General features: G+C 35.1%; 1 protein-coding gene across 1 annotated transcript; it reads right to left on the bottom strand.

The window, feature by feature from the left end:
- Nucleotides 1-5,356: 5,356 nt before the first annotated feature.
- Nucleotides 5,357-6,298, bottom strand: LOC122731875 (olfactory receptor 1052-like). Its single transcript, XM_043972131.1, has one exon. The coding sequence runs from the start codon at nt 6,296-6,298 to the stop codon at nt 5,357-5,359; it is 942 nt and encodes a 313-aa protein (XP_043828066.1).
- Between the last annotated feature and the right edge of the window lie 6,936 nt (nt 6,299-13,234).

Raw genomic sequence — 13,234 nt, forward strand, 5'->3', positions numbered from 1 at the left:
TGATTTTTTTCATGAGTTTCTTGTATCAGACATGTTTCCCTTCCAATTTCTCATCTACTTCTCTTAATTGATTTTCAGTCTTTTTTGAGTCCTTACATATTATGTGACCAATTGATTTTTTTTCTTGGAGGTTTTGGCTGTAGGAGCTTTGACTTCCAAGCACATTTTGATTCTTCTTGTCACCATAATAACTTTCTATGGTCAAAATTGTTCCTGTTGTTTGCTCATTTTCCCATCTTATTTCTTGACTTTTTACTGTTTGTTTAAAAATGGGGCTCTGCTTCCAGGATGGAAGGTATAATCTTCCAAAATTTGGGAATTTTGTACAGTTGTTTTCATAGATACTCCTAGGAACATGTACGTTTTCAGTTTTTCTAAGGTGGTATTATCAAAGGAGAGTTGTTTTTACTACTCTCCTGATCTGTGATTTGGTCTGTGAGTGACCAAAAGCACTCTTTTATGTCCTGAAACTGTATTAAGGGTCCTTGCTCTACTGGGGCCATAAGCTCTGGTGTGCTATTTCTCCTCCTCACTCTGGGACTGCCACCCAGGATTATATTCCATATCTAAATATTGGCAAAGTAACAGAGTCCTGCCCACAGTGCAAACAACAATACTCCTATGATCTACTTCTGATCATTTATTTGATCCCATTACTGTCTGTGGGCTGAGACCTCTGGAAGCAACTGTTCCTGCTACTGATTCATTGGTTCCCAAGGCTTGCTCCTGGTTTCCTGGTGACCAGTCTGTGCTGCCATAGCCTGTACTAGACTTTGTTTCACTCTCACTGTGGTGCAATAGACTTTTCCTGCTGGCCTTCTAAATTGTTTTTCATTGGAAAATTATTTCACCCTATGCTTTTCTGCTGATATAGGAACTTTCTATGGATTTATCTAAAGGTATTTATAGGGGTTTGGGGGAGAGCTCAAGTGAGTCACTGCTCTTTCTCAGCCATTTTGGTTGCATCTCAATACTACTCACTTCAGCAAAAAAGCAAAACAAAATAAAAAATTTTATATTGTTTAAAAATCTCCTATAGAGTAGGAGGAAACAAAAATACTAGTATACTCTCAGGAAATTGTAATGCTATTTTAATAACCCTAAATTTCCCATAGGAACAAAGGGTCTATCAGCTTTTAGATATTTATTTTTTTAAGAAAGTAATATTGGGGATAACATTGGAAAATTAGAAAAGGAATGAGTAGTTTATATGTTAGATATATGTAGGGGAGAAGAATTTAGAACTAAAGATGAGATAGAGAATATTATGAATGGTAAAATGGATCATTTTAATTATAGTAATATTTTTTAAATGTACAAAGAAAATCAAATATAACCAAGATTAGAAGGAAAGCAGAAAGCTGGGAAACAATTTGTATAGTGGATATTACTGATAAAAGCCTCATTTGTTAAATATATAGAGAACTGAATCAAAGTGAGAAGAATACAAGTCATTCCTCCAATGAAAAAAAAAATGTTCAAGGACTTGATGAATAGGATGTTTTCAGATGAAGAAGTTACAGCTATCTGTCATCGTACAAAGTTTTCTAAATCACTTTTTATTAGAGAAATGCAAATTAAATCTGGGATATCATCTCACACCTATCAGATTGGTTAATATGACAAAAAAGGAAAATGATAAATGGAGAATATGTGGGAAAATTGGAATCCTAATGTATTGTCATTGAAGTTGTGAAGTGATCTAACCATTCTGGAGAACAATTTGGAACTATGCCCTGAGGGTTATAAATCTGTGAATTTGGCCCAGCAATAACAGTACTATACCTGTATCCCTAAGAGATCATAAAGAAGGGAAAAACACCCACATGTACAGAAATATTTATAGGAAATCTTTTTGTAGTAGCAAAGAATTGTAAATCGAGGGGATGTCCATCAATTGGGGAATGGCTGAAGAAGTTGTGGTATATTAATGTAATGGAATTCTAGTGTAATATAAGAAATGATGAGTAGGAAGATAGAAGAAAAAAGAAACCTAGAAAGACTTACTTGAACTGATGCTTAGTGAAGTGAGCAGAACCAGGAATACATCATACACAGTAACAGTAACATTCTGACGTGATCAACAGTGATAGACTTAGCTTTTCTTAGCAACACAATGATCTAAGTCAATTCTAAAAGACTCATAATAATAAATACTCTATACAGGTAAAATTCACAGGTCTTGGCAACAGCTTTTATATAGCAGGTGACAGAGGGTAAGATTTTGAGGATGACAACTAGGTTATGCTCCTAGGGCACTGGAAGGAATCTGGTTCCCTTCTACAAAATAGGGGGGCGGGGTTGCAAGTTTTGGAGCAAAAATAAAGCTTTTAGATTTGGCTATATTGATTCTAAAATGTCTACAATAGATTCAGTTTGTGATAGCTAATTAATACTCAGAGACATTAAACTAGAATTCAGCAAAGAATTTGGAGCTCTATAAGTAGATCTGAGAATTGTTAGCAAAGAGGAGATAATAGGATAGATGGTAACTGATAAATTCATCAAGTGAAATAGAAGGAGAAAAGAAAGACGGTATAAGACAAACATTGTGGTACACTCACATTTAGTGGGGCATGGTTTGGATGAAGATTCATCAAAGAGAAGTGGTAATCAGCCATTAGATATATAAGAAAAGAATCAGTGTTAAGTAGTTGTACAAAAACCTAGAGAGTTGTGAGTATCAAAGAGAAGTTGTTTTGTAGGAAAATTTATTTGGACCTAAGAGAACAGAACAAATGTCACTAATGAGGAGTACATCTAGTCATCAGATACACTATATTCCCAGCTTTGTGGAGAAGGGAAGACAAGGAAGAATTGCTCAGCAAAGTTGGATTAAAGCATTTGACAATGTTTTTGACATTAACCCTTTTAATAAAAATGGGCACTTGTGAGACTGACTGTGGTAAATCATGGTGAAATATGAATAGTTGAAAATATAGTATGATCAGACTCCTTATGTTTTCTAGTTGATTATCTTTACAATAGAGTTCTTATTGTTTAATTATTCTGTTTATGCTCACTTCATCTACATGAATTCATTAAAGTTTTCTCAGATTTTATAAAATGATTCCCTTCATCATTTCATACAGCACAATATTATTCTATCACATTGTTATTACATCCAAAAATTCCCAATTGATTGTCATCCCCTCAATTTTTAATTTTTGCTTCTACAAAGAGTAATTATAAATAGTTCCCAAGGACTCATAAAGAAAGATGGTATTCATTTCCAGAAAAAAAATAAAATAATACACTCAGAGTGCAGATTAAAGCACATTTTTCCTTCCTTTCTTCTTTCCTTCCTCCTTTCTTTCTTTCTTTCTTTCCTTCTTTCTTTCTTTCTTTTTTCTTTTTTCTTTTTCTTTTTTTTTTTGCAGCACAATTGGGGTTAAGTGACTTGCCCAGGGTCACACAGCTAGTAAGAGTTAAGTGTCTGAGGCTGGATTTGAACTCAGGTCCTCCTGAATCCAGGGTCAGTGCTCCATGTACTGAGCCACCCATCTGTGCCTCTTCTTTCATTTTTTCATTCCTTCCTTCTTTCCTTTTTTCTTACTATTCTTTCTTCTCCCTTCCTTCCTCTCTCCCTCCCCTCTCTTTCTTTCTTCCCTCCTTCCTTACTCTCTCCCTTCTTCCTTTATTAGTTTTTAAAAACATCCTTTACATTTAATGCTGAAATTTGTTTTGGAATTACTTTACACATTACATATCATAGTATATTTATTCCATCTATAAGTGGCCCAGCAGAGCAAGAATGAAGAATGAATGAAGAAAAATACACTGACATTTTTTTGATAAGTATGAAAGTGTGGCCCGGAAAGAAGTGCAGACTTCACTGTGGCCTTTGCCACTAGGGACAAGAAATTAATCTTTGTGGATCAACCCAATGCTGTCAGTCTGGACTAAGACATTTCACTTTCGGTTGAATTGCACAAGTTAGAAGGCCATGGAAAGCATTCTTATTAAGTTACTACAAGGACCCAGACAATGTCATAAATTCTCATATCTCCTTTCAATATATTCATGAAAATTATAAGGATGTGTTTCGTTGAATAAAAAATGTGCCATGAGCTATGCTATACCATTATTTTTTTATTTACTTTTTGTGGGGCAATGAGGGGTAAATGACTTGCCCAGGGTCACACAGCAAGTAAGTGTTAAGTGTCTGAGGCCAGATTTGAACTCAGGTCCTCTTGAACCCAAGGCCAGTGCTTTATCCACTGTACCACATAGCTGCTCAGTGCTGTACAATTATTGATTTGGGCTGGTGTCAGCTTTCAGTAACCCATCCTGGATCCATCTTGCATACTTGGATTAGCTGTCTGGGACAAGAAGTCATTTCCACATTTGAGATTCTATTATTTGGCTTTTGGTAAGACCAGACAAAACAACTCCCTCCCCGCCATCCCCCTCCCCCACCACAGCCATAGACAGATTAATTTCCTGTCAGTGGCTATCTTACATATAATTAGAAGAACTAGGGAAGTGATACAGTAGAAAAGTTAAATTGTGTTTAGGTAAAATTCCACCTATATTGCTTCTGGTGTGACCATTGGAAAGTCTTTTAACCTCATTTGTAAAATGGGAAAATTACATCTCTAACCCTGGGCAAGTCACTTAACCCTTATATAAAAGCTTCCGGAACTGTGAAGGACTGGACTATTCACAACAATACAATGATGCAAGACAATCCCAAAGGACTCTATTTTTAGCCCCAGGACAATGAGGCCTAAGTGACTTGCCCTGGGTCGCACAGCTAGTAAGTGTCAAGTGTCTGAGGCCACATTTGAACTCAGGTCATCCTGAATCCGGGGCCAGTATTTTATCCACTGCCCCCTCACCCTCTTTTTCTTAACCCCAACTTATTTGCATTTATCAAATAATGGGGTTCAACTAAATGATTCCAAAATCTTTTCTAGCTCTTCATGAATTGTTAATATGCTTATAAGTTTGTGTTGTTAGACGGTAGAGTAATTGAGTGCTGGGCCTGGAATCAGGAATAGATGTGTTCAAATGGAGCCTCAGAGACTTAATGCCTGTATGACACTGATATCTATTAACCCCTGTCTGCCTCACTTTCCTCAACAGTAAACTGAAGATAACAATACCAACCTCAAAAAGTTGTGAATATCAAATAAGACAATATTTGTAAAGTACTTAGCATAGTGACTAGAATATAGTAGGTGTTTAATCTATTTTTGTTTCCCTTATCCTCCCAGGAAAATTTGTAATTACATATAAGTTTTTTCATTAAATCTGATAGTGTCATTAACAACTCCCTAAAATAAATTTAAAAAAAACTTTCTTTACCTTTCCACATTATTGTTATTTTGTTAAATTGAAATTCAGAAGTAAATCAGTTATGTGGACTTTTACAAATTATCAACCTCTTTGCAGCATCTTTCACCTCTTTGTTTCTCAGGCTATAAATTAGAGGGTTTAGCATAGGGATTATGAGTGTATAAAATACAGCAGACACTTTCTCTTGCTCCATGGAATACTGAGAACTTGGTTGGATGTAACTGAAGGTCACGGAACCATAGAATAATGTCACAGCTGTCAAGTGAGATGCACAGGTAGAGAAAGCTTTGCGTCTCCCCTCAGCTGATTTGATTCTCAGGATAGCAATGATGATGTGGATGTAGGACACCATGATGATTATGAAGGTAAACATTGCAATCACTCCCGAGAAGACCAAAAGTAACATCTCATTGATGTGTGCATCAGAACAAGAGAGCTTCAAGAGTGGAGGGATATCACAGAAGTAATGATTGACTACATTGGGGCCACAGAAATTTAACCTGAGCAAGCCAATTGTGTGTGTCAGTGAGTTAATCAAACCTCCTAAATATGACCCAAGAACCATAAAAATGCAAACACTTTGAGTCATAACGACTGTATAAAGCAATGGATTAGCAATGGCTACATAGCGGTCATAGGCCATCATAGACAGAAGGATGCCCTCAGTGGTGACATACACAGCAAAAAAGAAACTCTGTAAAACACAACTAGCAAATGAACTTGCTTTGTTCTCTACTAGGAAATTGACTAACATCTTGGGAGCAAAGACAGTAGAGTAGCAAATGTCACAGAAGGAAAGGTTGCTGAGAAAAAAGTACATGGGTGTGTGAAGTTGGACATTCAACCAGATAATTATGATCATCCCCCAATTCCCCACCAGAGTGACCATATAAATGACAAAGAAAAGCAAAAAGAGGGGGACTTGCAAACCTTGGATTTCAGTTAGTCCCACAAGAAAGAATTCTTTCACAAAACCGGTGTGATTCCATTGTGGCATCTCCAACATCCCTGTGTTAATGGTCTAAGAAAATGTCATTCAATAATCTATAATACTACTTTTTCTTTCTTGGATCTTGTTTCCATAATAGAAGATGTTAGTTCAGATTATCCTACAAAAGAACAATAAGTATTTGTTAGTTATATTAATGGCATTTATTATCTTCAACTTTTTCAATTAGTTTTAGACAGAAATGATCCTTTGATTAGTCACAGTCCTATTAATATTCAAGCAATTGATCTTAGCCAAAGGCCAATAAGATACAATTATACTACTTTATATTTAGTGTTTTATCAAGTATTTCAAGGCCCTTAAACTAACTTGATGTCTATAGTTGGATAAAGCTACTAGGAAATAAACAAATCCTCTTTAAGCTGACTAAAAACATTTGTAACATACCTTCCATAGCAGATTCAATAAGTGTGATGATATTTTCTTCATCTGCTTTCCATTTATGTTTGATTTCCTTGGCTATGTTTGTAAAATCTTTCATCTAAAAAGCTAAAAGATAAAAGGCATCTGGTACAAATTTGTAAAAAAAAATTGTAATAGACATTATGTCTTGATAATTATTTATATTATTTTAGGCTGTGATGATTGTCAAGATTCAGTATAATTTATTAAATGAGTGTCCTCAGATCATATTTAGTTTAATCTTTGTCCTCTTTTGGTCCATGAAAATCAATCTCTTATGACAAAACGGTTTTAACTCTCAGGTTATTTCTTGGTAAATATTCAACAAGTACTAAAATTTTATAACCTTCAGTAATCTTTTATATAGTTTCTACCACATGATGGAATATTTTTCATTCATCATTAATTCAGGTGCCATTAATTATAACCATGCTGTGATTGGTGGCAATGACATGGTTCTGGATTGTCAGCATTAACCAAAACGTTTTTTTTTTTTTTAATCTACTTGACTCACCCATTTATTTGAAGTTTCACTGTCATGACCTTAATTTATTCTATGAGAGAGAGAGAGAGACAGAGACAGAGACAGAGACAGAGAGACAGAGACAGAGACAGAGACAGAGTGTCAGAGAGAGGGGTGGAGTGTGGTGGGGGAGAGGAGACAGAACCAGAGACAGGGAAACACAAATCACCTACCCTGGCACAGTGATAACGCCTATGAACCATTTCTTGGAATAAAGTGATTAAATTTATAAAATATATACAATGACAAAGAAAATAACCTTTATTAAAATTCAATGAAAATGTTTTGAATACACAGAGCACAGGGTAAAAACTGTTTTATTGCCAAGATTCCAATCCAAATCTTATATGACTTCATATCCACTATTCCCTGACACACTAAAATATCTGGGAAAATAAGAAGTTGATGACTATGAATAAAACATAAGAGCTGAAAAGTCAAATGGAATATTCTTGGGTTGAAAAATAAATTCCTAACAAATCACACACATTCCTTCAAATATATGTAATACGGGACATTCAAAATTCCATTGAGGGAAAAACGTAAAAATCACTTTGTTTCAAATATCAACTTCAGAGCTCTCCATCTAAACTGATGCTGAGACTGTGAAAAGACTTAGAATATTTTGAATGACAGACTAACATGCTTTAAAATAAATACTTTGAGAAAAAAAAAACATTGTCCTAAACATGTGAGATACAAATAGAGAAAAAAAGAATATTTATGCTCCTCTGGGCGTAACCAAACAATAAGGACAATTCCTCCCAAGGCTCCAAAGTTACTTCATTTAAAGATTCAGAAATTAGACCAGTAAAGGTATGGAAGCCTTCTTTGAAATGATCCTCTTTTTAGATGTTTTATGATATTGAATAAGCTAAGTTTATAGGCTTGTTATCATAGTGTGTGTTTCTTTTCTGCTGAAGCTTACAAGATTCTTCTGCTAAAGATTAAAGGGTCAGGCGGCTAGGTGGCGCAGTGGATAAAGCACCGACCCTGGATTCAGGAGGACCTGAGTTCAAATCCGGCCTCAGACACTTAACACTTACTAGCTGTGTGACCCTGGGCAAGTCACTTAACCCCAATTGCCTCACTTTAAAAAAAAAAAAAAAAAGATTAAAGGGTCTATGGTCTCCCTTAGTGGAATGGCCAAGGATGATTCTTCTTTAGCAATCTAATTATATCCAAACTGTCCAACTTGTACTACAGTTAGTGTTTGCTAATTCAAATACCCCATTGGCCAATCTCCAGTTTTCTGTACAGAGTGATTTTATTTATCAGTGCTAAGGGTGAAGAGGAGTGGAATAGGAAAAAAAAATGAATCTTAGAGTAAAAAGATTTGAAGTTGTAACTCGGCTCTGTAATTGATCCCGTGTATACTTTATGACAATTCACTTTGCCTCACAGGGAGTGCTCAATGCACTCATTTGTAAAGTTCAGTGGCTGAACTAAATTATCTATAAATAAACACATTTTTAATTAAATAACTATTTGTAAAGCACTACATTAGACATGAGAGATACAATGAATGAAAACAAAGCCATTCTTCAATGAAGTTACATTTTACTGAGAAAATAAAATAGTTATGTTGCTATTTAATAAAACTTAAGAAGGGAAAGGGCACAAACAAGGTGGGTTCCTACCCAAGGATTGTACCAACCTGATTCTGGGAGGAAGACGTGGCATGGATCTCATGTGCTGTTGTTTATGTTCTGCTTAACTTCTAGAGTTTGGGGCAATTTTGATCTGCGGCTCTGCCACCTCTCCAAGAATATCATCTGCACCTATACCTTAATGTAAAACAAGGCAATTAAAAGTAGGTAGGGTAGTTCCATTAAGGAAAGAGAAAAAAGAGTGTTTATCTTATTTCTCTTCTCATTGTGTGGGAGGCTGGAGAGACAGAGACAAATCAGAAAGTGATAGAAAGACAGATTGACTTAGAGAGAAGGAGAAATTGACAGAGACTGAGAGAAATAAAAAGTGTGTCAGTCAAAGAGACACAGAGACTAAGACATATAGATAAAGAAAGATAAAGAGCAACAGAAACAGAGAGAGGAATGGAGGAAGAAATAGAGGGAGGGAGAGAAAGAAAGAAAAAAAAAGGAAAGGGAAAGAGACAGAGAAATAGAGAGATAGAGCAGTAGATATAGAAAAGATCAAGAACGAGAAGATGGGCACACAGAGAGACATGAAGACAATTAAGTCTGATAATACCTCTGTGGTAAAATCTGTCCTGTATTATTATTTTTCCTTTAATTTCTTTCCATATAATTTTATCATACAGCTCCAATATTAAACTGTCTACTTTGTAATGAAACAAAATATTCTATTTTTTAATATGTAGCTTCTTGACTATTATATACAGATATTGCTATGTAATGGATATATACACTCAAAAGGAACAAGAAAGAAAGAGAAAGAAAGGGAAATACATATGCATGTATGAATGAATGCATGCATACATTTCCCTTAGTTTCTCTTTCTTTCTTACTCCTTTTGTTTATTTGACCAAAAGTTGTGGGACATGGAGATTGGATGCTAATGAAGATTTGATTTTCATGAATAGACATTGTGGCCATACTGATAAAATCCTGAATCTTTGAAATATTGCATATAATTACCCCTGAATGGCATCACATGATGATTCTTTGTGCCTCTCGGTTCGCTATTACATTTCAATTGGTTTCAGCTATCAAAATTCAAACAATTTCAATTGACCAAGCATTCATTGAGTCCTTATAGACTAGATGCTAGGGAAACAAGGAAATTCAAGAGTCCTTGACCTCAATAAATCTTACTAGAGAAATATAGAATGGACACAAGTAAATACAAGGAAGTATTCAGGGAAAAAATAGAGTACAGAGATCTGAGGTTTCAAAAATACTTTGTGTAGGACATAGCCACTTGGAATTTAGGCTGAGAGGGAGGACTTCTTCTAAGAGTCAGAATTGTCTAGTCAGTGCATTCCAGGTGTGGAAGATAGTACATACAAATATTTGGGATCAGGAAATGACAAGTGAAATTCAGGATAAGTTTTTAAGAAATAAAGTATAAAGATGATGTCAGGTGGGTAACCTTACAGCAGTTAAAAGAAAATTTAGTCTCAGTAAAAATAGCTATAATATGACTACCAAGCATCCTTACCTTATTTAGGCCAGCCAAAATCCAGGTAAGAATAACTTCATGTTTTGTCAGCTTAGATAAAGAAAATTCTATTTGTTTGGCTCATTATTATTTGGGGACACTATCCCTGGCTCCTAGCTCCGATTCTCAGGCCACTTAATTTTGAATCTCATACTGGGTCATTAAAGTGGTCTCCTGGGACTAAAAACAAACATAGAACTTCATATTCTTTAAAGAGCTGTTAGGTGAATTTCTTTTTCCGCAAGAGAAAATTGTGCCTCCCTTTGCAGTAGGGAGCCACAAGTCAGCATGCTTGGTTTAGAAGTTTGGTAGACTAGAAAGGAATAGAATATAGTAGAATAGAAATATCATTGCTTTGGAGAAGGAACAACTTCAGCTCTTATCATTTCTAACCTGAGTTATTTGTTATCTGCTTGAGAATGGGCAATGGTGAGACAGCTAGGTGGCATAGTGGATAAAGCATTAGCCCTAGATTCAGGAGGACCTGAGTTCAAATCTGGCCTCAGACACTTGACACTTACTGGCTGTGTGACCCTGAGCAAGTCACTTACTGAAAAAATGAGAGAGAATGGGTAATGGTGTAGTGGACGAAGTATCAATGTAGGATGCAGTAAGACAGAAATGTAATTTCTTCCTTGGGCATTTGAAGAGGAACAAATCACTAAACTTATATGAACCACCATTTGCCTATCTATAAAATGGAAATAGCACCAATCTAAATTATTGTGAAGATTACATAAGATAATTAATACACCACCTCCTTCATATAGTTGCTATGAAGCTGAAATGAGATGACATGAAAACCTTTGAAAATGATGGTGGTTCATCAATGTAATCTATAATAATCACCTCAATATCATATAGTTACATATGTATAAATTATAACATATATTATTTATGTGGTATTGTTGAAAGAGGAATGGACATATAAGTAAATAGATCTGAATTTGAGTCTGGAACCAGCAGTTATTTTCCTTTATAAGCATCTAAGGAGTTGCTTATAACGCAGTTTCCTCTTCTGTGTGTTTGCCATAGTATGTGTTGTATTCTACACTAAACTGACCAATACACTATTATATATGATTGAACAATTAATGATATTCCAGTAGTAGTTTAATATTGATAATAATAAATGGTTCTTTTTATCAAATTCATATATTCCAAGCCTTTTCACATCATGGATTCAGTGTCATAGTTTGACAGATGGAAAAAATTTGAAATTCGAGATAATTTAACTCTATTCACTATTTTTTATATGATAAAATAAGGCCCAGAGAAAGAGATTTGTTCCCAGGTAATCTAAGTAGTGAATGGAACTATAAAAGTGCTGCATCATTGCAAATTGTTTTCATTAAGTCTTAGGCTCTACATCATTTATGTTCCTAAGCTTTAAGAAAGAGGGTATCATGTAATCATAGCAAATATAGTCTTTGGCATGCAAATGGCTAATGTATAAATTGAATTACATAAGCTTTTATTACCTAATTTATCCTTTTACTTTCCTTTTCCTTAATGCCAATCAGAATGAAAAATGTGTAATTCCACATTTCTAAGTGAATCTTGATGTCAATTTAAGTGATAATTATTTTCTCATCCAAGATTGTCAGTTTCTCTTCCCATCCCCCCTTCCCTTCTTCATTTCCTCTTTTCCTTCCTTCCTTCTTTCCTTCCTTTCTTCTTTCCTTTCCCCCTCCTTTCTTCCTGTACACATAGACTCAAGAACCTTGAGCATCTTGATCATCATCCACCTGACATTCTCAAAATTATAAATATCTTTCTTGAATCATAAGAAATGGAACTTTATTATGTATTCCATCTGAGGTCTGATAAGAAGAGGGTACCAGTACCAATGGGCTTTCACTACCCTCTTCATGGAAACTATATCTCTTTTAACACAGGACAGGATTAGGGTTAATGTAGGTTGTGTTATATGTTGTGTGCAAAATTAAATGTAATTCATTTTAGAAAGTGATTTCTTCATTGGAGGAGTTCAGAGTATGGTACAATGCAGACAGCACTGAACTTCAAAGCAAGATGCTTTTATTTGTATCCTTCCTCTAACATGTTTTTCTTGTTGCTTAGTTATTTCAGTTATGTCTGACTTTTTGTGACCCCATTTGAGGTTTTCTTGACAAAGATATTTAAGTGATTTGCCATTTCTTTCTCCAGCTCATTTTACAGAAGAGGAAACTGAGGCACACAGGGTTAAGAGATTTGCCCAGGGTTACAGAGCTAGATGGGTTTGATGGGATGGGTTTGAACTCAGGTATACCTGACTCCAGGCCTGCTGCTTTATCCAATGCCACTCTAATACATTATAACTGTGTGATATTAGTGACGTCACTTTATTTATCTGACTTTTCTTTTCTCTATTCAAAAATTGTAATATTTCCATTGCCAACATAATAGAAAACCATTAAACACACTTTAAGTAAGTGTGAAATGCGACATATTTTCATATGATGTTGATGATTATGGCCATGACAATAGAGGCAAAACACTAGAATATAAAGCAAAGGCAAAAATCCAGTGATGAAGCTGACTAAAAGAGGCACTGTGGAGAGTTGAGATGCTGAAGATGCCAAGGTATCCCAAGTCATCTTCAGGCATACTGACTTTTATCTTGCCAATGGATTTTGATGACTCTGAAAGAGAGTGTGAGGCTGATAACTTTGTGTCACTCTGCCTAACAAACACAATTCACACTTAAGTCAATGTATCACTCTTTGATGTGATTGGTGGTCTTCAAAAATGAAGGATAAACAATAACAATTCCTTCCAAAATATATGTTATGTAAGATAAGGAGTAATAATGATCTCAACAGGACTTAATAAGGATAAACAGTTTTAATTCTTGT

This window comes from Dromiciops gliroides, chromosome 6 (genome assembly GCF_019393635.1).
Source record: "Dromiciops gliroides isolate mDroGli1 chromosome 6, mDroGli1.pri, whole genome shotgun sequence".
In the NCBI taxonomy this organism is placed as follows: Eukaryota; Metazoa; Chordata; class Mammalia; order Microbiotheria; family Microbiotheriidae; genus Dromiciops; species Dromiciops gliroides.